This window comes from Nematolebias whitei, chromosome 3, assembly GCF_014905685.2.
Source record: "Nematolebias whitei isolate Nwh7 chromosome 3, NemWhi1, whole genome shotgun sequence".
Classification (NCBI taxonomy): domain Eukaryota; kingdom Metazoa; phylum Chordata; class Actinopteri; order Cyprinodontiformes; family Rivulidae; genus Nematolebias; species Nematolebias whitei.
The window spans coordinates 21,349,565-21,374,974 of NC_056500.1; the positions used below are offsets into that span (position 1 = coordinate 21,349,565).

The 25,410-nt window shown below is 37.3% G+C and overlaps 1 protein-coding gene, 2 long non-coding RNA genes and 7 other non-coding genes across 14 annotated transcripts in view; all 10 read left to right on the plus strand.

The window, feature by feature from the left end:
- Positions 1 to 20,216, plus strand: part of osbpl9 (oxysterol binding protein-like 9) — a 38,977-nt gene extending 18,761 nt beyond the window's left edge. For 2 of the 5 annotated variants that reach the window (XM_037698095.1, XM_037698092.1), the window contains 19 exons: positions 25 to 72; positions 4,598 to 4,627; positions 4,712 to 4,762; positions 5,281 to 5,319; positions 8,414 to 8,507; positions 9,553 to 9,657; positions 12,653 to 12,812; positions 13,045 to 13,157; positions 14,642 to 14,760; positions 14,877 to 14,962; positions 15,054 to 15,234; positions 16,187 to 16,271; positions 16,397 to 16,507; positions 16,591 to 16,654; positions 16,734 to 16,874; positions 17,633 to 17,711; positions 17,897 to 17,988; positions 18,078 to 18,213; positions 19,211 to 20,216. In XM_037698095.1, coding sequence (XP_037554023.1) covers positions 25 to 72; positions 4,598 to 4,627; positions 4,712 to 4,762; positions 5,281 to 5,319; positions 8,414 to 8,507; positions 9,553 to 9,657; positions 12,653 to 12,812; positions 13,045 to 13,157; positions 14,642 to 14,760; positions 14,877 to 14,962; positions 15,054 to 15,234; positions 16,187 to 16,271; positions 16,397 to 16,507; positions 16,591 to 16,654; positions 16,734 to 16,874; positions 17,633 to 17,711; positions 17,897 to 17,988; positions 18,078 to 18,213; positions 19,211 to 19,285 — 1,809 coding nt within the window. In that variant the 3' untranslated portion in view covers positions 19,286 to 20,216. The remainder of the gene's footprint in view (positions 1 to 24; positions 73 to 4,597; positions 4,628 to 4,711; positions 4,763 to 5,280; positions 5,320 to 8,413; positions 8,508 to 9,552; positions 9,658 to 12,652; positions 12,813 to 13,044; positions 13,158 to 14,641; positions 14,761 to 14,876; positions 14,963 to 15,053; positions 15,235 to 16,186; positions 16,272 to 16,396; positions 16,508 to 16,590; positions 16,655 to 16,733; positions 16,875 to 17,632; positions 17,712 to 17,896; positions 17,989 to 18,077; positions 18,214 to 19,210) is intronic. The other 3 variants (XM_037698096.1, XM_037698093.1, XM_037698094.1) reach the window with 2 other exon arrangements.
- A 1,038-nt stretch (positions 20,217 to 21,254) lies between these two features.
- LOC119407833 lies at positions 21,255 to 22,133 on the plus strand. Its single transcript, XR_005186695.1, has 4 exons — positions 21,255 to 21,284; positions 21,697 to 21,730; positions 21,853 to 21,923; positions 22,101 to 22,133. It is a non-coding gene; the product is annotated as an uncharacterized LOC119407833 (long non-coding RNA).
- On the plus strand, positions 21,528 to 21,609 carry LOC119408233. The gene has a single exon (XR_005186727.1). It is a non-coding gene; the product is annotated as a small nucleolar RNA SNORD74 (small nucleolar RNA).
- LOC119408239 lies at positions 21,962 to 22,032 on the plus strand. The gene has a single exon (XR_005186732.1). It is a non-coding gene; the product is annotated as a small nucleolar RNA SNORD75 (small nucleolar RNA).
- A 354-nt stretch (positions 22,134 to 22,487) lies between the features above and the next one.
- Positions 22,488 to 24,645, plus strand: LOC119407834. Its single transcript, XR_005186696.1, has 9 exons — positions 22,488 to 22,530; positions 22,717 to 22,766; positions 22,950 to 22,976; positions 23,164 to 23,321; positions 23,486 to 23,516; positions 23,694 to 23,744; positions 24,058 to 24,107; positions 24,286 to 24,302; positions 24,518 to 24,645. It is a non-coding gene; the product is annotated as an uncharacterized LOC119407834 (long non-coding RNA).
- Positions 22,566 to 22,649, plus strand: LOC119408230. Its single transcript, XR_005186724.1, has one exon. It is a non-coding gene; the product is annotated as a small nucleolar RNA SNORD79 (small nucleolar RNA).
- LOC119408236 lies at positions 22,804 to 22,883 on the plus strand. The gene has a single exon (XR_005186729.1). It is a non-coding gene; the product is annotated as a small nucleolar RNA snR60/Z15/Z230/Z193/J17 (small nucleolar RNA).
- LOC119408234 lies at positions 23,016 to 23,096 on the plus strand. Its single transcript, XR_005186728.1, has one exon. It is a non-coding gene; the product is annotated as a small nucleolar RNA snR60/Z15/Z230/Z193/J17 (small nucleolar RNA).
- On the plus strand, positions 24,146 to 24,211 carry LOC119408238. Its single transcript, XR_005186731.1, has one exon. It is a non-coding gene; the product is annotated as a small nucleolar RNA SNORD78 (small nucleolar RNA).
- On the plus strand, positions 24,370 to 24,443 carry LOC119408232. Its single transcript, XR_005186726.1, has one exon. It is a non-coding gene; the product is annotated as a small nucleolar RNA SNORD47 (small nucleolar RNA).
- Positions 24,646 to 25,410: the final 765 nt, after the last annotated feature.

Consider the following 25,410-nt stretch of genomic DNA (forward strand, 5'->3'; position numbering starts at 1 on the left):
CTTCCATGTCTTGTCCCAAAACAGCTGTTTGATGAGAAGATCAAGGACTGTAAAGAGGATGAATCGCGCAGAGTGAGTACCAGGCGTGCAGTGCTCTCCGTGTGCCTCAGATCTGCGGTTGCCTGTTCTCGTTGTTATTAGAGGAAACAGGCAAATTAAAATTGTTTGCGGTCAATCTGGTGTGGATGTCTGTTGTTGGCTGGTAGGCATCACCGCAGTCATCTACAATAACAAAAATACATATTTCTTCCTGTTAACACTGAAATCTTTGCATCCTGTCACAACAAATATTGTTCAGAGTTTGACTCAAAATGTAATGTATGCAGGGTATCCCTTGACCTGATAGTTTGAGGCAAAGTTACAGACACATGATGAGTAGTTTTATTTTATGTGAGGGTCAGGTTTGAAGCTTGGGTTTTATTTTATGTTTCTGTTTGCACCAGGGCCGCCCATTAACATGTTTTCAGTCTTACAGAATCTGTTTTTAGACATTAAGATTTAAAAATGTCTCGAGGCTGTCAAAATGATCCTTTAAATGTGTGACGGAATTAATTAGTTGCTACGTGGTCGGATATTTCCACTGGCCTGTATGAAAACAGGCGGACACTAATAAGTGTCAGCTCGTGACCTTTCTTTCTGTTTTTAGGAACCATTTGCTGTCAATAGTTTTAGTTTAATGGAATCAGCTGTTAAAATGAGCTTAACATCTAATATTTAAGACTTGGTGTTCCTGATGAGTATTTATTGACATATTTTTAGCTTTTAGATTATTTGTTCACAGCACATAAGAGAGAGGTGATAATTCTACTAATAAAATGTGCAAAAAAGGACAAATAAAGTGTTATTAACCAATATTTGCATGTGAATTAGGTCTTGACTGTTTTATTGCTCAATCATTTATTGCCTTAAAAAAAGTCTTCTTATTTTTCCTCACTTTTGTTATTAGTGATGTTTTGAGTTTTATTTCTGACTTGTAGAAAAATAATAATTTATGATGCAGCATAATTTTGCCACCAGTCAGTTTCAGTTTTGACATTTAGTGGATCCACTTTTTAGGACACATTAAAAACTTAATTATTTAAATAAATGATGCCACGTATGAATCATTGTGAGTACACAGTAAACTTGGGAGATTTTTTTTTTAATCTTTTCTGGGCTTTTTATAAATTATATCTGTGTAACAGTTTTGGTTTTGTTAGAGGAAGCAGCTCAGTTTCAAGGTGTTTCAGTGGCTGTGTGTGTGTGTGTGTGTGTGTGTTGTTTACCATCAGTGGTCTCTGAAAACTTCCTACTGTGTGTTAAAACTTACCGTGAGAAATGTGCTTGTTGATTTCCAAATGCTGAAACTCTTTATTTTGACATTTTCTGTTGATTTCATCAAAACTCCAGCTTCAGAAATGTATTATTTTTCCCATTTTTGGTATGGTATGGTATGGTATGGTATGAAGTTTATTCATTTTTAAAAAAGTACAAAACAATTCCATAACAATATATAAAAAGATACAAAAAAGTTTAAAATGAAAGGCAGCAGAAAGAAGAAAAAATCTTATTATATCTGCCCCTTTTTTCAAACAATTATTTCAGACATATTAATTTTCAAGTAATAGAACAAAATGAATAACTTTCTAATTTTTCTAATTCTAATAAAAAACACACACTAAGCTACTTCATATATACTTTTTTAACAATTCAGCTTTGATCTTTTTCTTAAATGTACACATTGACTTGACATTTTTTACATCATTCTCTAGACCATTCCACAATCCAACTCCTTGGATTGAGGTAGACCTTCCCTTCAGACTAGTTCTGAATTTTGGTTTGACAAATATTTCTATCCCCTTAAGATTGTAACAACTTTGTCTTTTAACAAAATTTCTTTGGATATTTAATGGTAATGTGTTATTTTGAGCCCTATACATAACTGATAAAATACTATAATCTACCAAATCATGAAACTTCAGTAACTTCAGTTGATAAAATAATGTGCTTGATGGGTGACAGTAATGCTTTCTGGAGATAATTCTTACAGCTCTTTTCTGTAAGATAAAAATAGGTTTTGTAAATGTTTTACACGCTTTCCCCCAAACATCAATGCAATAGATTAAATGTGGAACAATGATTGTGTTATACAACATGTACAGAGCTTTATCATTTAATAATTCCCTGACTTTGTATAGTACTGCAATAGATTTAGATATTTTTGTTCTTACAGAATTTATGTGATTTTTCCATGTGAGCTGTTCATCAATGATTACACCCAAAAATTTCATCTCATTAACTCTACAAATCTCAACACCCTCAATTTTAAATGGATCGTCAACAGTTTTCTTTTTGTTACTAAATATCATGTATTTAGTTTTATCTAAATTTAATGATAATTTATTAATTTTAAACCAAGTTTGTATTTTATCAAATTCTGTCTTCATCAGTTCCAACATCCGTTTTACATCTTTACCCAAACAAAAAAATGTGGTGTCATCTGCAAAAAGGACACATTTGAGGAGTCCTGATACATTCACTAAGTCATTCACATATAAAATAAATAACTTTGGTCCAAGTACAGAGCCTTGAGGAACTCCACAAGTGATATTGCACAAGTCAGATCTTACACCATTTATTTGTACAAACTGTTTCCTATCTTTTAAATAGCTAGATACCCAGTGTAATGCTGGTCCTCTTATACCATATTTATTTAATTTTTCAAGGAGAATAGTGTGGTCAATAGTATCAAATGCTTTTTTTAAATCAACAAAAATACTAACACAATACTGTTTTTGATCGACAGCAGTAGTTATTTGTTCTATTATTTCCATGAGAGCCATTGATGTAGAGTTTTTTGCTCTAAACCCATACTGACTGTTACTTAGAATGTTTTGTTTAGTAATAAATTTATCTAATCTGGTCACAAACAGTTTTTCTAGAATTTTTGAGAATTGTGGTAATAAGGATATTGGTCTATAATTATTGAACACACATTTATCACCATTTTTAAAGAGAGGAACTACCTTAGCTACTTTCATATTGTCTGGAAATATTCCTTTTGAAAATGATAAATTACAAATATATGTAAACGGCTCGATAACATAACTCATTATGTCCTTTACAAACATCATATCCATGTCCACCCAGTCTTTTGATCTCTTATCTGTAAGATTCTTTACAACATTCATTATTTCTTCTTTGTCAGTTCCATTAAGAAAAATACTGTTGTCACAACTTATAACTGAATGGTTCACATTATTGTCTACTTTTGGTATTTTAGCAGCAAGGCTTGATCCAACGTTCACAAAATGACGATTGAATCCATTTACAATTTCATTTTCATCATGGATTTCATTGTCATCCTTCAAAAAATATTGTGAAATACCTGTTTTTGCTTTATGACTTTTCAGAACACTATTTATTACTTGCCATGTTGCTTTCATATCACCATTGCTTTTATTTAATAAATCACTATAATATTCCTTCTTGTGTTTCCTTATAATCGCTACTAATTTATTTTTATACTTCTTATATTTCTCTTCAGCCTCTTGTGTTCTCAATTTCAAGAAACATGTATACAAATAATTATTTTTTTTACAAGCATTTCTCAACCCTTTCGTCATCCATGGTTGGTTAACAACATTTCTCTTTGTACAATTATTTTGCACACAATTCTTTTCATACAGAGCTCCTAAAATATTCATAAACTCATCATATGATCTGTTCACATCATCAACATACACGTCTTTCCAGCTTTGTTTATGTAAATCATCTTTTAATTTGTCCATTGCTTTTTTTGATGTGTTTATTGTTTTTTCCTTAATTGTAATTTCTTTTGTAATGCTTTGATCATTTTTATAAATCATGAAAACTGGTAAGTGATCACTCAAATCACTCATTAAAATACCTCCCATCACATCCCCATTTGTTACATTTGTGAAAATATTATCGATTATTGTAGCGCTATGAGTTGTAATTCTTGTTGGTTTTGATATTAACGGATAAAGATTTAAACTATACAATGAATTTGTAAATGTACTGATGTTATTTGAATCTGTTTTATTTCCCAGGTCAATATTAAAGTCTCCACACAAAAAAATGTTTTTATTAAAACTCTTGTCCAATAGTTGTACCATTTTATCAGTGAATATTTCTATATTTGATCCTGGAGATCGATATACACAACTTATCAATATGTTTTTATCATTCTTGTTTATTATTTCTATTGTTATTATTTCCATGATATTATCAACAACTATTGACATTTCATTAATTAATTTACATTTTATTTCATTTTTAACGAATAGAGCCACTCCACCACCTCTTTTGTTGCTTCTGTTCACATGATATAATTCATACCCTTCCATGTGAACATTAGTTGTGTTTTCATCGTTGAGCCATGTCTCCGACAGTGCTATTATTGTAAAGGTTCTGTTTAGCTGTTTTAAATAATCTGTTATTTTGGATATATTTGCATTTAAACTTCTACTGTTAAAGTGAATAATAGAGAGACCTCCATTAGTTATATTGATGTCATTAAACTGTTCTTCATTATAATATTCACAGTCAACTTGTCGTTATTTATTTCTTTTTCTTTTTTCTTTTTTTTTTACAGAAAGTAGAAAATTTGAAAGAGACTACGTGTGTAAGTATGGACCTTTACACGTTTCGTGTGCTGTTGTTTGGAACGTTAACAGATTTCTGTTTTCTTCCTTTTCTTCTTCTTCAGAGTATGGTAGAGTCCATCAAACATTGTATTGTTCTGCTGCAGATCGCCAAGGTAAACACAATCCCTGCATGTTTCATTCCTTCTTTGTGATTTTCATGTATCATTTGATCAAGATCATGTTTTCTGAGATGCTACATGTACGCTGTGTGTAACTTTGGGGTTTGGGGGGTAGTTCCCGGCTTACAGTTGCTATCAGGCTCAGTGAATGAGGCGGGTGTAGCCCAGTGTTCGTTTCATCACATGTGCGTTCAGTTTTCTGAAAGGAAGTGAAGCAATCATTCATGTTGTCGTTAGGTGTGACTTTGCTTCTTAAACTGTGAACACTCACAAACAAAAAGATTGGGGGAGATTTAGAAAACTGTACAGATTGCCATGACTGAGCAATTGTACCTTTTTATATTCATAAGAATTGTGGACCTTACTGTGATGAAATGATCACTGCTGGTGGCAAATTAAAGAAACTCGGTATAAAGGAAACAAGATGGATCTCACCACCAATGGATGCCTTTTGAAATGACTTGAACTTCTCTACCCAAAGCAGACTAACGCTGTCTTCTTAAAATTTTAAGGACCAAAGTAACGAACAACAACACGCAAACGGACTTATAGTAAGTTCAAACACTCTCTGTCCATGACTAAAAAAAAAAAAATCTAATTAAAGAAACTTCTAACTTTCTCTTCTGGCATCATTTACCCTCTCCTTTCGAAGCGCTGATGAATCGGATTTTTAGAGCATGCCTTTTAATTCAAAGACGAGCTCTGTCCCTCATTTCTGCAGCTTCTGTCTTCTTGATTAAAACATCACAGCCCTGTTTTAATCTGGGATTTCAGTTCGGTTCAGCAGTGGTTGGGAACTATCCTTTCCTTCATTAAAGCACAAACTGTTCATGCATGCTACAAGAAACTGAATCTTTTGTATTATGAGTACATGTGATGTGTTCGATTGCCTGTCACTTTACACACAATTTAAAGTTAACTAGTCCATCATTGATTTCTCCTGCTCACACTGCCTGCTTATTGAACTGCTGAGCTCTAATAGCAGGAAAGCCATCCAGACAGCATTTTACAGGCTCTGTGTTTATGTTGAAGGCTGTACCAGGAGGTATACATGCTTTAAATGTGACGTGTTCATCTAACAGCATGTCTTACATTTTCCAAAACATTCAGTGTAAGATTTTAGCTTATTTAATTCTCCAAAATTCACTTTTTGATTCTCCCTTTCATTCAGAATATTGTTAGAAACAAACACTATTGCATGGTGAGAATTGAGAGTGGACTCCTAAACCATCAAATATAAAGTACCATATTTTTTGGACTATATGGCGCACCAGATTATAAGGTGCAATATCAATGAACTGCTCTGTTTTCATACATAAGGTGCACCGGATTATAAAGCGCATTAAGCGAATCAAAACAGTCAGATAAGTCAAACTTTATTCAACTCATTCACAATAACCACATAAAATCAGTTCAAGGTCAGTAAGCACAACCAGAATTGTTACATAAGGTGCATCTGATTATAAGGCTCACTTGATTTTTAAGAAAAATAAAAGGTTTTATGTGCACCTTATATTTAAGAAAATACGGTAAAAGAAAATTCTCTGTGTACTAAAACTTTTCCCCATGTTGCTCATCATTCAGGTTTGTCTTCCAGACATCACAGCTTGTAAATAAAATGCTTCTAGATGCTTATTGAGAAACTGCAATATGGGAATTTTCCATATTGTCTGGCAGTTCTTTATGCTTCTGTATAGTTAGAATAAGAAACTTTGCTATTTTTAATTGGTTGTGATTGATTTATATATTTAAGAAAGCTGAAGTACATCGTCTTTGCATCATCATACAACAATCAGGAACTTCCCTTGAAGCTGATGATCAATCTAAAAGCATTCTGTAGGCTTTGGAAAATGTTAGAATTTTAGTACATAGAAAAATCTCCAGTCTAGTTCCTGACGCATGAATCCCACAGAGGCCCGACCACTCATCTAGTAAGTCTGTTCTTATTGCTGAAATAATCCCACAGTCATTAAGTACAGTGTTAGGTAGTATAAATAGCACAGTATAAGCTCTGTCCACTCTTATAACGGCAAGTTTTATTTTTCAAAAGCTTTCCATCCATCCATTATCTTTACATGCTTTTTCCTTTTTGTCTCACGGGGATCACTGGTGCACATGTCCAGCCATCACTGTGTGGGAGGCAGGGGACACCCTGGACAGGTCTAAGTCCGTCGCAGGGACACACGGATACAAACGACACAAACAACCATTCACTCTCTCACTCACACCTAAGGACAGTTTAGAGTTGCCAGTCATCCTAGCATGCATGTTTTTGGTCTGTGGGAGGAAACTGGAGCTTTCGAGCTCATGGGAAGTTATTGCAAAGTGAACAAATCATTTAAACTAAAGACAACTAGGCTGATCAGTATTTGTCATATTTGAGATATAAACAAATAAAGAATTGCCGTGCTGTGTGAACTTCCTGCTGCATTAACATCGAAGTTGTTTACATAAAAAAATCAATCCTAGCGTAGTTTTAACAACCTTTTAGATGCAACTGTTCTTGATGCCCCGCTGCCCTTCTCCTGTCTGCTTCTGGTTCATCTCCCACTTGCAAGGCCAAAGATTGACTGACCCCACCATGACAGACCAGTATGTCTGCAACTGGCTATAATTAGTAACCAGTGACTTAGTTTTTTTGAAGTAGCGTGGACACAGCATGCGGCAAGTTCTGCAGAGCGAAAGCCCAAGTGAGGGGGCAAAAACCAGAACATGAATGTGTGTAGTGTCGACCTCTGATCAATGTAAATAGAGATTTTTGTCTGGTCTTTACTTTTTAAAAACTCAGTGTGATTTGTTCTCTTTTTTTTTTTTTTTTTCTAGATAACTGCATCATTTTGCAGTTTTCTTCCTCTTTTATAAGAAAGTCATACCTCTGACTCATCCTGCTTGTTCCTGGTAATCTCACATCATTTCCAAATGTCATAGAAAATAAAGCTGTCATAGTTGATATAATAATAAAGGAATATTACAACATAATGACTAAATTTCATGTCAGTGTTGCCAAGAGCCCTGAGCGACAGTGACATGAGAAAGAGGGTTGATCTGATCGTGTTTCAGTGCTTTTTGTCTACGTTTGTGTCAGCTGGGGTTTTATACCAATGACCTTGTCAACGGTTTACTTGTCGAGTTTGTGCGTTTGTGTTTAATTGCCTGGACATGATGTAAAGGTGAATTATTAGAAATCTTTTTTTTTTTCTTGCTGATTAAAATAAATAAATAAATAAATAATGTAAAAATTTGCAGTTCAGAGGAGTGAATTACGTGCATTTAAATTGGACGGTAGCTCAGAAATAAGAGCTGTTCGCTTTTGTTACTTGTGGTGTTTAAAGTTTCATGTTGATTACATATCAGGTAAAAGTGTTGTTCTTTACAGGACTCGGAGTGAAAGGAAATCGATCTGTCTGGACTAGACTTGGCGTTTCAGTCGTCCCTTCTTGTTATCAATAGTCTGATCTATAGGCAGCTCAGTCTTTTGCCCGGTCATGACCGACTCTTGGAAAATATTTTAAAATGTCTGTTTTTATTCTATAGAGATGTTCAAAGGAGCTAAATATGGAATAAATGCTCGAGCACGTCTTTTAATCAGACGGATGTTTTTGTTGTTGATGGTTTCTCTCTTTCTTTATCTTGTTCTTTCTCCAGAGCACCATCAACCCAGTGGATGGGATCTACCAGCCCCCCCTGGAGACCCCTGTAGTCAACACCACAATGCCAACACAGACCACACTACCCACAGGTACCGCTGCGTCATTCACAGAGCATCTTCCAGAGCTGCTGTTTGTAGTGTACTCTACTTAAAGGTGATGACAGCGCCCCCCTGTTGTCCGATCCACCACACAGGAAATGTTGCAAAGAAGAGATTTTAAAAATATATATTTAATCTGCACAAACAAATTATTGTCCTTTTAACACCGTGGTAAATTTAGAAAATTTAGTATTATACAGGGGCAGCACGGTGGCGCAACTGGTAGAGCTGCTGCCTCTCAGCGAGCAGGTCCCTGGTTCAAACCCCGGTCCAGGGTCCTTTCTGGGTGGAGTTTGCATGTTCTCTCCGTGCATGCGTGGGTTTTCTCCGGGTACTCCGGTTTCCTCCCACAGTCCAAAAAACATGCATGTTAGGCTGATTGGTAACTCTAAATTGTCCCTAGGTGTGAGTGAGAGAGTGAATGGTTGTTTGTCTCGTTTGTCTCTATGTGTCCCTGTGATGGACTTGCGACCCGTCCAGGGTGTACCCCGCCCCTCGCACAGTGATTGCTGGACATGGGCACCAGCGACCCCCGTGACCCAAAATGGCATAAGCGGGTAAAGAAAATGGATGGATGGATGGATAGTATTATACAGCCTGAAACAATAAAAAAATAATGAATATAGTTTTAATAAATGTTTGGAGGCTTGTAAAAAAAAGTTGGTATGTTTTTGTTAACAAACACTGACAAAGTTTGGAAACTTAATTGCAATTTTTTTTTGTTTGATGTATTGGTGTAATGTTCCTTTTTATCGCAAAATTTTCTCTGAAAGTATGTGATGGGTATTTTGGTGGTTTGGGTCAGATGACTATGACTCAGCTGTCATGCTATGAAACATGCTGTGAAAATAAACGCTGCAAAGTAGGTTGTTCTAATGTTGGCCTCTTAAAAAACGCAAAAAACCAACTGATTCTTTAGTTCGTCCGATCATTTTCTCCAACTTGTTGGCACATGGGAGGAATTGCTGGTTTTAGTGTTATCTGACTTCCTTTCCAGTCTTATGTGCTAACTCGACTGCTTTTCTTTTTGCAAAAGATGCTTCTCAGGTTTGTAAATCAGACCAACGACCTTCCACGTTACCAGTAGGTCCCGTGGTCACAGTGATGGGAAGTCTGCAGACCCCAACTCCCAACAGCACAGGTAAACTTTCATCTTTTTTTGCACAAAGAGTTTATTTTAATAAGAAAATTATTAAAAATGTAAATATGGCTTGCTACCTTCTTTGCAGCAGCTAACACATTCACATTTAGCTATAAACTGCTGGTTAGAGTGCGCAGACGAAGGTGATGCACATCAATATTGCATATTAGGAACTGCCATAAGGAATTGTGATGTGTACAGAAAAATAATATAGTACAATACAGTAGTCCCTCGTTTATCGTGGGGGTTACTCTCCGGACCCCCGCAAAAAGTGAAAAGCCGCAAAGTAGGAACGCTATATTTATTTTAGTATTTACAAATATTTAAGGCTTTTTAAATCCTTCCCACACTGTCTTGCAGTGTTCTAAACTCTTAAACCTAATTTTAGCAACATACGTATATGAACTGTACAGTACTGTAAAATTTTACTCACCAGTTCTGCAGAACATCAGCTCTGTTCCAGTTCGGCTCTGTTCCGGTTTGGCAGACCTACCCTGCAGCGACAAAGCCCACAATGTTCTAAACTCTTAAACCTATGTCATTTTAAAAAACATACCTATATGTACTGCACAGTAGCTACGTGCTGCAAACAAAACCACACATTGGTCCAGATCGAGTCCAAATCTACATTTTAAAAAGTCCCGGTGAGCTCTTCAGACAACACCGGACCTCCAAACAACACCTCCCTGCTCGAAAGACTCCCTGGGCCAGCAAGCAGCACTCAGATTGACCGATGGGGCTGGAAGTCCAGTTCTGGTCCAATTCCTGGTCAGTTCCGTACGGCTCTTTACATCCACTGAGCGCCGAAGTCACTATGAATAAGGACCAAACTTTTTTGGATCGGATCAAAACATTCCCTCCATTTCAGCAGAAAGCAATGGCTGGAAGCAATGTTGGATTCTGGGACATGTAGTCCTTTTGAGTGGCGATTCAGTATAGGTTTATTGAGAGAAAACTACAAAATGGCGGTGCCTGCCCGAAGTTTTTTTTTTCCATTCACCTTTTACTGTATCCCATACTGTCCCAATTACGTGAGTAATATTAAAGTTGACAATCGCATGTCATGTACAATCTTTTTTTTTTCTCATGTACAATCTTACTTTAAAACACTGAGAAAGAGCGAGTCCGCAACAGTCGTACCATGAAGTAGCGAGAGACTAGTGTACATAAACGTTGCAAAGTACCAGGAAGCAGATAAATAAATATTTTTTTCACATGTATGTTCTGTTTTTAGTGGACGACACATCTTCTGGGTGCAGTTCAATTCAATTTAGTTTATTTATATAGAGCAAGTCGCAACAGAAGTCATCTCAGGGCACAGAACAGAAACATTCACATACTTTATAAAAGCCAATTAGTAAAAGTTATCTATTTAAGGAAGCCAGCAGATTGCTCTGAATATTCACTTCCTCGCTGTCTCCCATTCCTGCTGTGTAGTGGTATTTTCTCATTATCCACATCTGTCATTGAGCAGGAAACATGCAATAGTGTTGGTATAAATGTCACATCAACATAAACTAGACATTGGAACAAAATGAGGAAGTTGAAGCTGAACCAGCACAGCCCCCCTTCCTTTTAGTTTATGTTCATATAAACTATTTGGTCATTTGCCTGATAAAAACTAAAATGGCATCAGATCATTTTTGTTTATGAGTGGAATTATGTTGATAAGTTCTTACTTTCAGATATTCATCTTTCTAATAAATTTAGTTGTAAGTTTATTATTTTGTGTGAGGTGTGTATGTGGGGCATCCAGCCCCACGTCTCTACCACACAGACTCTGGCTCCTGTGGTGGATTTTTTAAAATGATGGCAGACACAAGAATTAAACAAGTAATTTGTCTTTTGTGGAAATTTATTATAAAAAGAAATGAGGAATAAAAATAATACTACAGCATGGCCACAAGTGAGACGTTTATATTTTCCCAGATTTTCTTGATTAGAAAACAGAAGTAGAAGATAAAGTGACCTGAAGTTTCAGTAAATAAAATGAAACCTTCTCATCTGTCAGCAGCCATGACACATTTAGATTCACTATTATGACAAAAGCTTTTGATAACATAACTTTCAGAGACTTTATTATTTTTAGAGTATTCCAAAACCTGAATGTCAGTGTTTTATGACCAAAAAATAGCCTAAATTAAATCATTCATTTGAGTTGGGCTGAAACAATTTAAAATGAGGTCTGTCCCACCTAAAACCTGAAAGTTAAACACGTGTAACGATAACTCGTTTATGTAGTATTTTACCAGTTAGATGGGACAATGTCTTCATGGAGGACATTTTTATTTAAGACTTCAGAACATGTTCGTATTTGTCATTGTGTCACTGATGATTTTTGATGTTTAACTAGTACCAGAATATTCTTTGTTGTGGTTTGACTGATTTTCTTTACAAGTTGTGCGTTTGAAGTGCAGTTTTTATAAAAGACTAAACTTTTGAATTTTTTTTCTGTTTTGCTGCATTTTGTCTCAAAGCCAAAGATCTTGTTGTGCATGAAAAACGAGCTACAAAGCCACACAATTTTATTCATTCTGCAAGAACAAAACAGCAGTTTGTCTTAAACTGAGATTATGGTGGGTAGTTTTTAGGATGCATCATTAGATGCAAAAAGAAGTGAATGCAATAAGAACTAAACTTCTGAGAAAAGTAGAGTTTGATATTGCACGTCTGTTTCAGTAAACAAGTCAAATCAAGCCAAGTACAGAAAGCAGAGGTTGCTCCCTGTTTGTTTTCTGTGCTGAGGCAGCAGGATTAATGCTGCGCGGTGCATTAAGGAGGCTAGCTGCATGCTTGAGTGTGGAGTCATTCTGCTCTGCAGAGGAAGCAGTCCCTGCTTTAAAGACGGCTGAACGTTTATATGCACAGCTTGTCCATCATACTGGATTTATCATTTAGAAACTGGTTAAAGTTTTTTTTTTTTTTTCATCAAACTGAATGGAAGAGAACCTCAACATGGTCTGATTCGTGTGGTTGTTGTTTTTTGTACTGTCAGGGAGCGGCCCGTCGGGTTCCAGCAGCGGCGTCGCCTCTCCGGCTCACATCCCTCTGCCCCCCCACTCTGTGCCAGATTTCTCTTACTCTTCCAGCGAGGATGAGTTTTACGATGCTGATGAGTTTTACCAGAGCAACACTTCGCCCAAACACTGCATAGAGTGAGTGTACTGTCACCTCACCTGCTTCGTTAGCGCAGCTGCTGTAGAGCTGTTGTTCTGTAGCTTGACAGCAGCCATCATTAGAGTTTCTCATCTTAGGTGGGGAAACAGCTTAGAGGGCATAAAAATCCTGCTGCATAAGCAGCTTGCTTCAAAAATTGCCTGTGTACTTCTATCTAATCGCCTCCAGCTTCCACTTTAACTTTTCTGTCTCCCCTGTCTTGACCCCTAGAACCTCAGGGCCTCCCACTGCCTCACCCGTCGCTAATGAAGAAACGGCGCTGAAACGGCCCAACACCACCGAGTCCATCAACTCATCCATGTCCAACGGCACCACAGATGCAGGTACAAAGATTTTTAAAAGATATTCAAGTCTAAAGGACAAATATTTGAAGAAAGCTTAAGATGCGCAACACGATTACCGTACTTGCTGCCGTACACGTCGCACCGCCGTATAAGTCGCATCAGTTCAAGAATGTCTAATAAAGTGGAAAAAATACATAGATAAGTCGCTTCGCTGGTGTTGTGCCAAAAATGGCTTGGCTGCCAAATGGCGGCTGCAGGAGCGTGCACGGGAGGACTTTAACAAGAATTTAACAAGATTAACACTTAAAAACAATTGTTTGTTTGCTCGAAATTAGGAATGCGTGATATAAACAGTACACGGTAGAAACGATAAACGTTTAGCCTATGATGGAGATCTGTCTTTTACCAGCTAACCTCAGTAATGCTGTCTGATGTAAAATCAGAGTTGTCAGATTTAACCGTTAACGTTTTTTGAGTTGAAAACTGCGTAAATGTTGTTAAAGTCTGTTTTCTTTGAGAACTAAATAGCGAAATTACAAGCTAACTACAGCCGGCATGCCGTAGTGTTGCCGTATTCGGACGCATGCGAAAAGCGCTGTGTTCCGTCAAAAGTTAAGGTAAGCGTTGGTCAGCGTTCGAGAGTAAATGTGTGCTTAAAAAAAGTGTTAAGCTTGCTCTCTGATCTGTCAGCTGCATTTCAAAAGCCGATTCGCAGCTGCGGGAGCACGCAGAGAGATGACTCACTGTGCATTTCTTCAAAATTTACCAAGATAACCACCTAAAAACAATTGTTTGTTTGCTCGACATTATAGTAAAAGTGTGTCTCAGTTGAACCTTTCCTTAATAAATGCACTTTAATGGTCAAAGCAGCTGCATTTCACCTGGGCGGTGCGGCGAAATGCAGCTGATTTGATTTTTGCTCCAGAAGTTCTGGAGAGAGACGAAGGTGGCTTGTATGGCAAGCAAAGTGTCTCATTAATAGCCTCTTTTACCTATTAATGAGACACTTGGCTTGCCAAATTAGTCGAGGGTCCTCTAGTGGACTGAAAATTGTAGTGTTCAATATTTTCCATGTCAGAATGAATGAAATCGTCAGATCTCAACCAAAAATTGGGTTAAAAGTATGGGAAAATACATTAAGTAACTTTGCTGTATAAGTCACAGGGCATGGTAATTTATGCAAAAAGCTGTGACTTATACAGCAAAAAATACGACAGTACAATAAATCTGAAATATTTGATTAGTCTTGTTATAAAGTGCAGCATCTGCTTTTCTTTGAATTTACCTGATTGTATAAAAAGTTGAAAGTCCATCTATAGAACCATTAACAGCATAAGTCCTTTACATGTTCGAATGTTAAAAAATATGATTCATCCCTATGAGCATTAATTTATTCATAGTTAGAAATTCCTAAAGGTACAAGGAAAATATCAGACACCTCCATGTTTTTGTTGCTCGTATAAAATGTTTCTGTTTCAAAGTGTGATTCATTGGTCATATGAGACTTGTGATGTTTTTCTTAGATCAGTTTGATAGCCATGACGACCGTGATGATGATGGTGAGGGGGAGTCTGTAGAAGAGCACAAAAGCGTCATCATGCATCTGCTCTCTCAAGTTCGTTTGGGGATGGACCTCACAAAAGTAAGCACCTTTTCTTTTTATTCCCCCACCAGTGTGCGGCTCCAGTCTGATCTGTCCTAATAGTGGTCCCTGTTTAATGTTTGAAGCTGAAAGCTTTTTTTTCTTTGACCTGTTAGGTGGTCCTGCCTACCTTCATTTTAGAGAGGAGATCTTTGTTAGAGATGTACGCAGACTTCTTTGCACATCCTGATTTATTTGTAAGGTGCGTGAATTTTAACAATATACAGCCTCCTCTAAATGAGCTGTGATTAGACTTTATGCTGTCGTTAAACCCTGTTAAATACATTTTTTAGTATCGCTGACCAGCCGGAGCCCAGAGATCGCATGGTTCAGGTGGTGAAGTGGTACCTATCGGCTTTCCACGCTGGGAGGAAAGGCTCGGTGGCCAAGAAACCTTACAATCCGATTCTTGGCGAAGTCTTCTTCTGCCACTGGGATTGTCCCAACGAGACGGACGATCCTTCTCCTCAGACGGTGAGGCAAAGTTCTGCTGTTGTCATCTGGCCAGTGTCGGACCTTTTATTATTACTTAGAAACTCATTTTCAAGTTCAAGTAGGTTTATTGTCGTTCACATCACATGTGGTACATGAGGTGGAACGAAATTATGTACACAGGGTTTACACCCAAAAATGTCAAAATATAAAGTATAAAAAGAAACTGTAAATAAGGATCTAAGATATACGCTAAACACTAGTAATGTAAAACAATACGGCGTAACAGCAGCCTGAACATGAGTCTGGGGTGAGCAGATGGGTATGAATGAGGCAGCATGAGATCAGCAGCATGGATAATCAGCAGCACGGATAAGTCACATATCACTAGTTAAAGTGGCATTAGTAATTTTTTTTTTGTTGTTAAAAAAATCAAATTAGTTTTAGGTTTTTTTCTGCTATATCTGGATAAATTTGATGATGGGGGGACAGTTGCATATGAAAGCATTTATGTAAATCAGTCAAAATAAAAGCTTGGCAGGGGAGTGGTGGCGCAGAGGTTTGAGAAGGCTAGCCTGTCATCGGAAGGTCATTGGTTCGACTCCCCTCCGCTGGGCACCCTAGATGGCAGCTCTCTGCTCCACACAGAGGGCTGTGGTAGCTCGGTGGTCTGTGGTTACGTCAGGAAGAACATCCGACGTAAAAACAATTGCCAAGTCTTCGAGCGAGTTAGTTGTCTGCAGTGACCCCTGAAGAAGAGAGCAGCTGAAAAAAGGAAGTCAAAATAAAAACTTAAAATTACTTAAATAAACTGTTCAAGTCAGATTTATTTATATAGCACATTTAAAAAAGAAACTGTCACCAAAGTTCAGACTAAAAGAACCATTTGTAATATTTGGTGATCATAACCTGGTAGCAGTAACCACTAGCTCTGAAGTGCTATTCTGTGTTTTACTCTTCACTCCTTCATGTTGTCTGCTGTGTTGGATTCTAGGAGATGGCGTCAGACGGGCCGGTTCCCTGGTCTTCAGCCAGCAATGTGAGTTTTGTGGCAGAGCAGGTCTCTCACCACCCGCCCAGTGAGTACCAAATATTCTTCTTTATAGCATTCGCTGCCAAAATGTTTGAATAGAAAACAATCGTCAGCCACAAGACAGCTTGTTTACTTTTTTTAAAATTATTATTATTATTATTATATTTGCAGTCTCTGCATTCTATGCCGAATGTTTGAATAAGAAGATCCAGTTCAATGCTCACATCTGGACTAAGTCAAAGTTTCTTGGAATGTCTATAGGCGTTCACAACATCGGTCAAGGTAAAACAGACACTTTTTCAAACAATTTATTCTTTTTTCTGCATTTTGGAGGCTGTAATAAAAATCCTTTGATCTTCATCCAGGTTGTGTTTCCTGTTTGGAGCATGATGAGCATTACATTCTCACCTTCCCTAATGGATATGGCAGGTATGTCCTGAAGTGTTCTTGTCTTGTCACTGACTGGAGAAGACCACTCTCCTGTCTGACCTGAGCCTGTTCCCTGCAGGTCCATCCTGACGGTGCCGTGGGTGGAGCTGGGTGGAGAGTGCAACATCTCCTGCTCCAAGTCAGGCTACAGCGCTAACATCATTTTCCACACCAAACCCTTCTATGGCGGGAAGAAGCACAGAATCACAGCTGAGATTTTGTAAGTTCAGTGCAGACTCAAACGTAGCTAGATGAATTGTATTTCCTGTGAAAATGCAGTGTGAATGCTTATTGCTGAAAATCTTGCTGAGAAAGAGCTGCAATTAGCTAAAAAAAAAACATGCTGAAATGGAAGAACAAGCATACTTTAGCAGAAGAAAGCAGAAAGAACACATATTTACTGAATTAGGTTTAAAAAAGCAGAAATTAGCAAAGAATTTGGTAATTTGCTAAAAAAAAAACATAAAAAAGCTGAAATTAGCAACAACAAAAAAATCTGAAAAGGGTACTTTTCAAAAAGGCTACTGAAGCTTAAATTACCAGAAGGAAGCAAAAAAAGCTGAAATGAGCTAAAAAAAAAAAAAAAAAAAGTGTAATTACCTGAAAATGCTAAAATTAGCATAAAACAGCTAAATAGTAGCTGAAATAGCAGAAAAGGCTAGTAGAAAAAGCTGAAACGAGCATTACAAGCTGAAATTAGCTTAAATAAGTTAATTTGGCTGAAAGTAGCAGAAATTACCACAAAAATTTTGAATGCATCTGAAAACAGCTGAAATTAGCTAAAAAAGTGCTAAAAAGGTAGCTGAAAAGGTAGAACAAGCTTAAATTAACAGAATAAAACAGAAGGAACACAAGTTTGCGTACGGAAGAAAAACGGATCACAGTAGTGTGAATGCTTCATAAACATTCACACACATTCACTCGTAGACTCAACTTTTTAAGGAAAATATTTCACGGGTTTCCTGGTTTTTCTTGCAGTGCACCGAATGACAAGAAATCTTTCTGCTCCGTTGAAGGAGAATGGAATGGAGTGATGTTCGCCAAGTGGGCAACTGGAGTGAGTCCTTTATTTAAAATTGTCTTCTTGTGTTTTATTGCAGAAATTTACCTCGCACAGAAACCCACATTTTCATTTGCATGTAATTTGAGAAAGTGTTTTCTGGATCGCCACAAGAATACATTTTTGCAAATTTTTTTTAAACTTTTTTTATCTTTAATCTTTAATACATATTGTGATTCTAGGAAAACACATTGTTTATAGACACTAAGAAAATGGGCATCATTAAGAAAAAAGTGAGGAAGCTGGAGGACCAGCTGGAGTATGAATCCAGAAGGTGAGAGGAGAATCCGTTCATTAACGAGCTTTCATCACGTCTTTAGCCTATAATCAAAAGTAAACCTGATCTGACTCTTATTACACTAGACTATGGAGGGACGTGACGCTGAACCTGAAGCTTAAAGACATCAACGCAGCAACAGAAGCCAAACATCATTTGGAGGAGAAACAACGAGCCGAAGCCAGAGAGAGAAAGGAGCAGGAGCAGCAGTGGGAGACCAGGGTGAACTTTTCTGCTTTTGCTAAGCTGTCATAAAGAACAATCGTTGCTAAAAACCTAAACATCAACACGTTTTACACAAGAATATTTCTTTGAGTGTTGTAAGTGAATACAACAAATGTACAATACGTTTATAGGCCTGTCACAATAACAAATTTTGCTGGGTGATTAATTGTCTCAGAAATGTTTGCGATAAACAATAATATTGTTTGAAATTTGACAATAATTAGTAATTGTCAAATTTAAAAAGAAATTATTAATTTTTTGTGTAGTACGTTTTTTGACCACTGGATGGCAGTATAAAATGGTTTGACCCAAAGGATGGATAGTGAGGGAGCGAGCAGCGTATCTCTTTAAGAAAAATGGGAGGGAGGCCCCTTGACGTGACATGGGCTGTCTCTCATTCCTGTTTTTTGGTTCGCAAAATGGCGGACGCTCGGTGTGGTTTGAGCTCTTTAGCATAGCTAGCTATAGCATAGCATAACATTGAGCATGCATCATGATCTTTAGCATAGCACACAAAGCTTTTAATAAAAAAAAATAAAAAAAAACCACTATAAACAAGTTCTCAGCTTTTTGCAGAGAAAAACTTTTTAGACAAAGGCACCGGTTCCAACCGTGAATTTTGGAGCTTCGACAAGACAGAGTTTTTTTTTTCTCGAGGTCGGCTTGTTAGCTTAGCTCGTAGCTTAGCTTCTCATCTTAGCTGCTTTTAATGATCCAAATACACGATTTTGGACGATTAAAATGGATTTTAATGAGAAAAGAGAAAGGGAGTGGTCAGTGAAGAGCACCGGTGTTGAGCCTTTTGTCATCCAGTGTCTTCAGTAGAAAGGGAGAAACGCAAAGAAACGATAAAGCCAATAAATGAAAATGAGGTTGATAATTTTCATTCATCATGTGATGAATTGATTTATTGTTTATTGTGACAGGCCTATACGTTTATCCTGTAAGGTTTAGTTCTAATGTTAAACTGACTGCTTGTTGTATTTTTCTGCAGCTTTTCCATGAAGATGGGGAGTGCTGGATCTACGATGAGCCGCTATTAAAGAGATTAGCCTCTCAGAGGCAGTGAGGATACCCCCGGCACGCTGATGAACACAAACGAGCAAAAAGAACTGCGCACAGACTAGAGTCTTTATAAGAACTCTATGGCAAAAACCACTTCTTATCCAAGCCTTGGAATGATTGAACATGTACACTGCTTTGCATTTGACTGTAAAAAAAAAAATGAATGAAAGCGTCAACGATGTAACCTGAATATTAGTAAACCTTTTCTGTTTGTTTGGGCGATTTCACCTCCGCTGGCCTCTGATACCGACCACCTGCCAACATGAGACTGCAGCGCAGAAGTGAGACGTCTCCCAGCTTCATCCATCAGCTCCACAACCGCACCCTTCAACAGATACACAAGATTATCTGGAGCAGCTCTTGTTTTTGTATGCATTTGTTTCAGGGGGCAAGGTGTTCGTAGATGACGGTGTACAAATGAAGTAAAGCTCGACATCTCAGGGAATCTGGTGACAGTAAAGAAAGCTGCTGCCCCCTCCCACAGTCTGACAGCCTTACAACAGTGGAGCAGATGAACGTGAACGAGAGACAACTTCTCTGCTCACCTGCAACTGATGTTTATATATAGATATACATACGATTGAAGTATATATTCATTTTAGTTTTATTTTCAAAGCTTTCTTTCTGGCAATAGTGTAAAATAATTGGGGATATGAATTGATGTTTTTACATCTGTAAGGATCATTCCATTTAGCCTTTTGTTGTTATTTATTTTTTTCATTTCAGAGGAAACTTTGCTACCTTTGTGGCCATTCACATCGGTTTGTGTCTTAAGTGTTTCTCAGAAGCAAAACCCTACATGAGCCATGGCATCTAAACACACAGATCAGGAGGGATGAGGGATATTTAAACAATATATGCAAATCAGTTTAAAGTTTCAGTGTCCGTTATGCCAAAATAAACGTGTAAATGAAAGATTAAATGGATTTTCTTGAGCAGTCCGATCATAAGCTTTCCACAAAATCTGAATGCATTTATGAACAAAATGATTGTTTGTGTTTTTGTTTTTCTGCACAACTGGTCCATGATGAGTGTCTGTGGTTAAAATAGTCTCCAAAGTTTTTTTTTTTTTTTTTTAACTTTGCACATTGCATTCTTGTTTCTTATGTCGATGAATGGATGTGACGTCTACTCACAAGCAGCCAGAGTCATCTTTTTGAAACCCTGCTGTGTTTTCAGAGGTCTGCTACAGTTTTGTCAGTTCATTGTGTTTTTTTGTAATAAAATATTACAAAGGTTGTAAAAGGTTACACAAGGCTACAAGAAATACATTCATGTTAACCAGCCAATGCTATTCAGCTCAAAACTATTATTTTTAATAATTTTTACTTAAGATTTGATTGTTGCCCTTTAATGCTAATTACTTGATTAATGGAGATCTTTGGAGTTATTTAAACTTATGAAGGGATTTATAAAGATACTGCTTATAATGTATCCAAATCCAGCAATTATATGCGTTGAAAATCTCAAATTAGTTTTAACTCTTTACTTTATCTTTCCTATAGACACAAGCAAAAGTGCTTTTGAAATGGTCCAAATCAAATATAACCAAATGTAAAGCCAGATATTTTTTTTCCGTTTTGTCTTTTGTATGACCTTTTACAAAGGAGGCCTTGCCATTCATTTCAGTATCGCTCCCTATTGCCTAATGGAGAGCAATCAAAGCAAAGGTATTTTTATTTTTCCTTTCATCATAACCATTGATTGTATACAGTTCTCCTGTTTATTGATGCATAATATTAAATCTCCATGAGGTAATTCCCAAGGTTTGGTCTTTTTTTTTTTTTAAGATGGTTCTCTGCTCAACTCACTCTGCTGCAAAAATGTGGTTTGCTGGTGTAACATCGTTTTTTTATCGAACATGTGGTGAGTCTGTATCGCTTTCGGCCAGCAGGAGTCGCTACTTTTTCTAATGTTTTTACCCATAAAGCTTTGCGAGACCTTTTATAAAAACCCTGCGCGCTCTGACTCGTTCTCTCATTTTCTCCGGCTCTTTCTCGTAGGTGAGTTGCTGTTAAAATTCGCTATTTATATATTTTTGTTTAAATTATTTTAGTCAGAATTTTAAGTTTATCTTATATGTCTGTACTACAGTATATGATTTTGTTGTAGCATTAAATTGAGAATCATTTTTATCAAAATTAGCATCTAGGCCTCAGCCACGTGCTGATTTAGCGCTTGTTGCTAACTTCGCCCTCTAGCTGAGACTGACTCTTGGTTACTAAAATCGCTTCAGTATATTTTAGTCCCTTGGCTAAATGATGAGCTAAGTGTTGGTAGGGACATCTGATTAAAAATGATGACAATCCAACACGCTGACTCCAGGGATGGCTCCTTAAAAAACTGCAGGCCGCTTTATTTAGTTGCACGCATCCTGTTGCTAGTTATGTTTTAACACATTTATTATTTTTACAGAGTTGTGGTTCGAGATGGAAAGGCCCTTCACGTGGTGAGTTTTATGAACAGTTTGCTGCTAAATTTATATCTCAAGGCAGAACTGAAGTGCATGATTGTGTAATAATGCAGTATCAGATTTTGTAGGGCTTGGCGTTCAAAATGTCTTCTTTTTAGGTTCATCATGCTGTTACCAATGATAGGAAACAATCTGCTTGAACAATGAGCATAAACCTTAACATTTACAGGTATGTTTGCTTCTTGACTTAAGATTGTCCTGGCTGCAAGTCAATGATTAAAATCATGTGTAAGAGTAGTGGACAGAAGAGATTTCTGAGGAATCACTGATATGAGACTTCTGTTTAATAAATGCACCTTTTTTTTAAATTTAGGTGAAATCTGTACTAATAAATCTGTTTATGCAGGTTTTAAAAAATAAAGAAAATGCAAGAATGAAGAAAAAATGCATGAAAGAACTGCAAAATGAAGGTAATTCTGCCATGAAGTGGATGTCTCTGTATACCTTTTTATATGCTTTTTAGTTTTGCAATTATAATGACCAATATCGTTTGAGATGACTCTTAAAGTAATTTTTGATCAGAATTAAATTTTTTGAAGAACATTGGTTTCTGTGAATGAGATTCCTCTTAACACTCTGTGCTACATTGATGACAAATATTTGCTACTCTTGACAAGATGGATGATGATGCTTCAACCACCTTATGAGTTATCTGAGGCACACGTATGACTTTGTTGCCTTCTCAGGCAAATCTGGACAATCGCTGATTACTGTATTTTTATGTTCTCCTTCCTGCAGGTTGAATCCTGACTGAAGTAACTCTTACCTCCAAGCAGGTAATTGACCAAAAAGTTTCCTATTAATGTTTTGACGCTGTCAATGATGATTTTGTTTATTAAACAATGGGAATCTCTCTGAAAAAGAGTGATAGATGACTTTTTTTTCTGATGCAGTTCAGTCTGACATGCAACTATATTTAAAGCTATACTTTTTAGTCATATCTACCTGCGTTTGTCCTACAGGTTGTTGTGATGCTTTCCCCTCCTGGTCTTCAATGTTGAATCGGCTGAAGGTACGTTGGTGTGCCTGCTCATTGTTAACTTGAACTGGTGACGCAGTGATGATTTCATAGTTCAACAGATAACCGTGACGAAGAAACTATGTCTTTCGCTCCTAACTGATGTGTCAACTTTTTCTATTGTATGATCACAATATCTGAAGTTCCTCTTATTCATTCGGTTTATTTATGTTTCAGATGGAACATCCAGCAGACTAAATGGAGGTGAGCTTAATGCCAGAAGACCTCACTTTAAAGTCGAGGTTGATACAATGATGATTTCATAGTTCAACAGATAACCATGACGAAGAAACTATTGTCTTTCGCTCCTAACTGATGCATCAACCTTTTCTATTGTATGGTCACTATCTGAAGTTTGTTCTCTTATTCATTCAGTTTATTTATGTTTCAGATGGGAACGTCCAGCAGCCTAAATAGCCAAAATCATATATAGGGCTTGGGTCAGCTTGGAAATCTGCCATGAACTTGTTGGAGTTTCTAGTAGATGGCACCAACCGTCTTGGCGAATGATCTAGTCCGTCTGCTGAATCTGCGCCGAAACTCATGGAGGTGAGCTTAATGCCAGAAGGCCTCACTTTAAAGTCAAGGTTGATACAATGATGATTTCATAGTTCAACAGATGACTGACGAAGACTCGTAACTGATGTGTCATCTAACCATAGCTCAGGGTTTAAAGCTAAGAAAACTATTTTAAATGAATCTCTCCTCCATAGACGCACACCTTGAGATTCTTCAGATATGAAGGTAAGCGTTTCATTAAATCCTGTCTGAAATTTAAGTTTATTCAGGTGTGATGAATCTGAATCAGGTCTCTGATCTAGTTGAGGATTTTTGTAAAATCTGATCTGAGCTTTTTGTTTTTAGAACCATTAACTGTACTGCATGTCTAAATGTACTCAAGTTACCGTTTTAATGTTGCAGAGCCTGTGGGATCGAGTCCACCGGTGGTGCAGAAGATGTCAAACTGATGCGGTGAGTCTTTAAATTTTACATCCCTGGCGCCTTTTGAATCCAGGTGACTTAGAAGAGTTGGGTTTATTGAAGATTTTTCAACCCTAAACGACCTCACCTGGGTGGAAAGGGGCTGAATCTGTCAGCAGGGATCATAATTGCTGCTTTAATAGACCCTGGCTGATCTGCAAGCTTTGGCCTGTGTGATGACTAATTATAAAGGCTGATTGTAAATCATGAAGTGTTTTTATTAGCTCTAGCTGATGTGGTCAGTGTAGATGTAGTGATCTCATTGTGTAATGTTGGAGTTTGACTAATGCTCCTGTCTCCTCAGGCCCAACATCACACTGGACCGCAGTTTGAAGTAGAAAGCTAAGAACTCTGGTAAGGAAGACTTTCAGCAGTTTTGATGCACAATGTGGGTTCAGTGATGTTTGTAACAAATGTCTGACCTGAACTATGTTGTGGACAAATGTGTTGCTGAGCAGCCCAGTGAATTAAAATGTTAAAAGCTGATCGTTGTCTTGTAACTAATCTCTTAATTTAATTTTATTTCCTCCAGGGAGGTGCATTTAACTGGTAAGTGTTTTTGATATCTGATAATTAGTCGCTTGGACATAAAGATGTCCTCTGAAACTGACCATTCTGCCAGTGATGAAAAGATTCTGCCAAATGAGCCCTGATTATATTATTTTACCGTTCCATTTTTTGTCTGAGGTCAAGTGGTTTGTTGAAGATGATTTGAGTAAAATTTTAAGTTTTATATTCTAACTATGAAATGTACTTTCTTACAGATTGAAGATTTGTACTGACGACGTGCCACATCATCTGAATCTGGGGTTGATTTAAAAAGTTGTGAAATTATTTATTTTGTTTGAGTCATAACGTGTGCTTTGTCTTGAGTGTAATAAAGTTGTTTTTAAAGTGATTTTACTTGTGTTATTGTCTTGGGAGGGCCTGGGATGAGTGTTAACTGGCCTAATAATGATGACTGCAGTCAGTGCTGTGATCCTGAGTTTTCAGGTTTTGGTCCAGGTTGTTGGTGCATCCATCCAGTGTAAAACAAGTTGATATTTTTCATGCTACAACTTGAATGATTCCAGAAGAGGGCAGTTGACAAAGTAAAATTAGTTTAGGTATTTCTACAGTGTAAATGCAATTGGAAGTGGTAGCAGATGTTTTGAGAAGGGCATATGAAAGGTCTGTAAACTGGGTCAACATCTGTGGGTAGGAGAGGTGAAAAGCTGCACCCGTTTCTACTTGTTTGCCCCACACTGCCCTTGAGAAAGGGGTAAACTTCATGATGCAAGTGGCTCACATCTGGAGGTGTACATGTCTGATGGTGGGGGGTTGACTTCTGTACAGCCTTCACTGCATGTAGCTCTGTGATTGTCAGGATTGAGCACACAGTCCACTGGTAACCCCTGAAGAAGGAAAACTGCAGCGCAGATTCATATGAACATGGCTTTCAACAAACTGGGAGTAGGCACAAATCTAGCATTGCAAGCACTATCATGCCTATTCATAATTAAAATGGGAACAGTATACTTAATGAATGGAAGCATTGTTGAGTACAGTATTTAAAGTCAAATGAGCCTGAAGTCACCCTCCGCCACCCGACTTTGGAACAAGCAGAAGATAAATGGATGGATCACTGTGGAATGTGACAAAATGAAGTAAAAACATG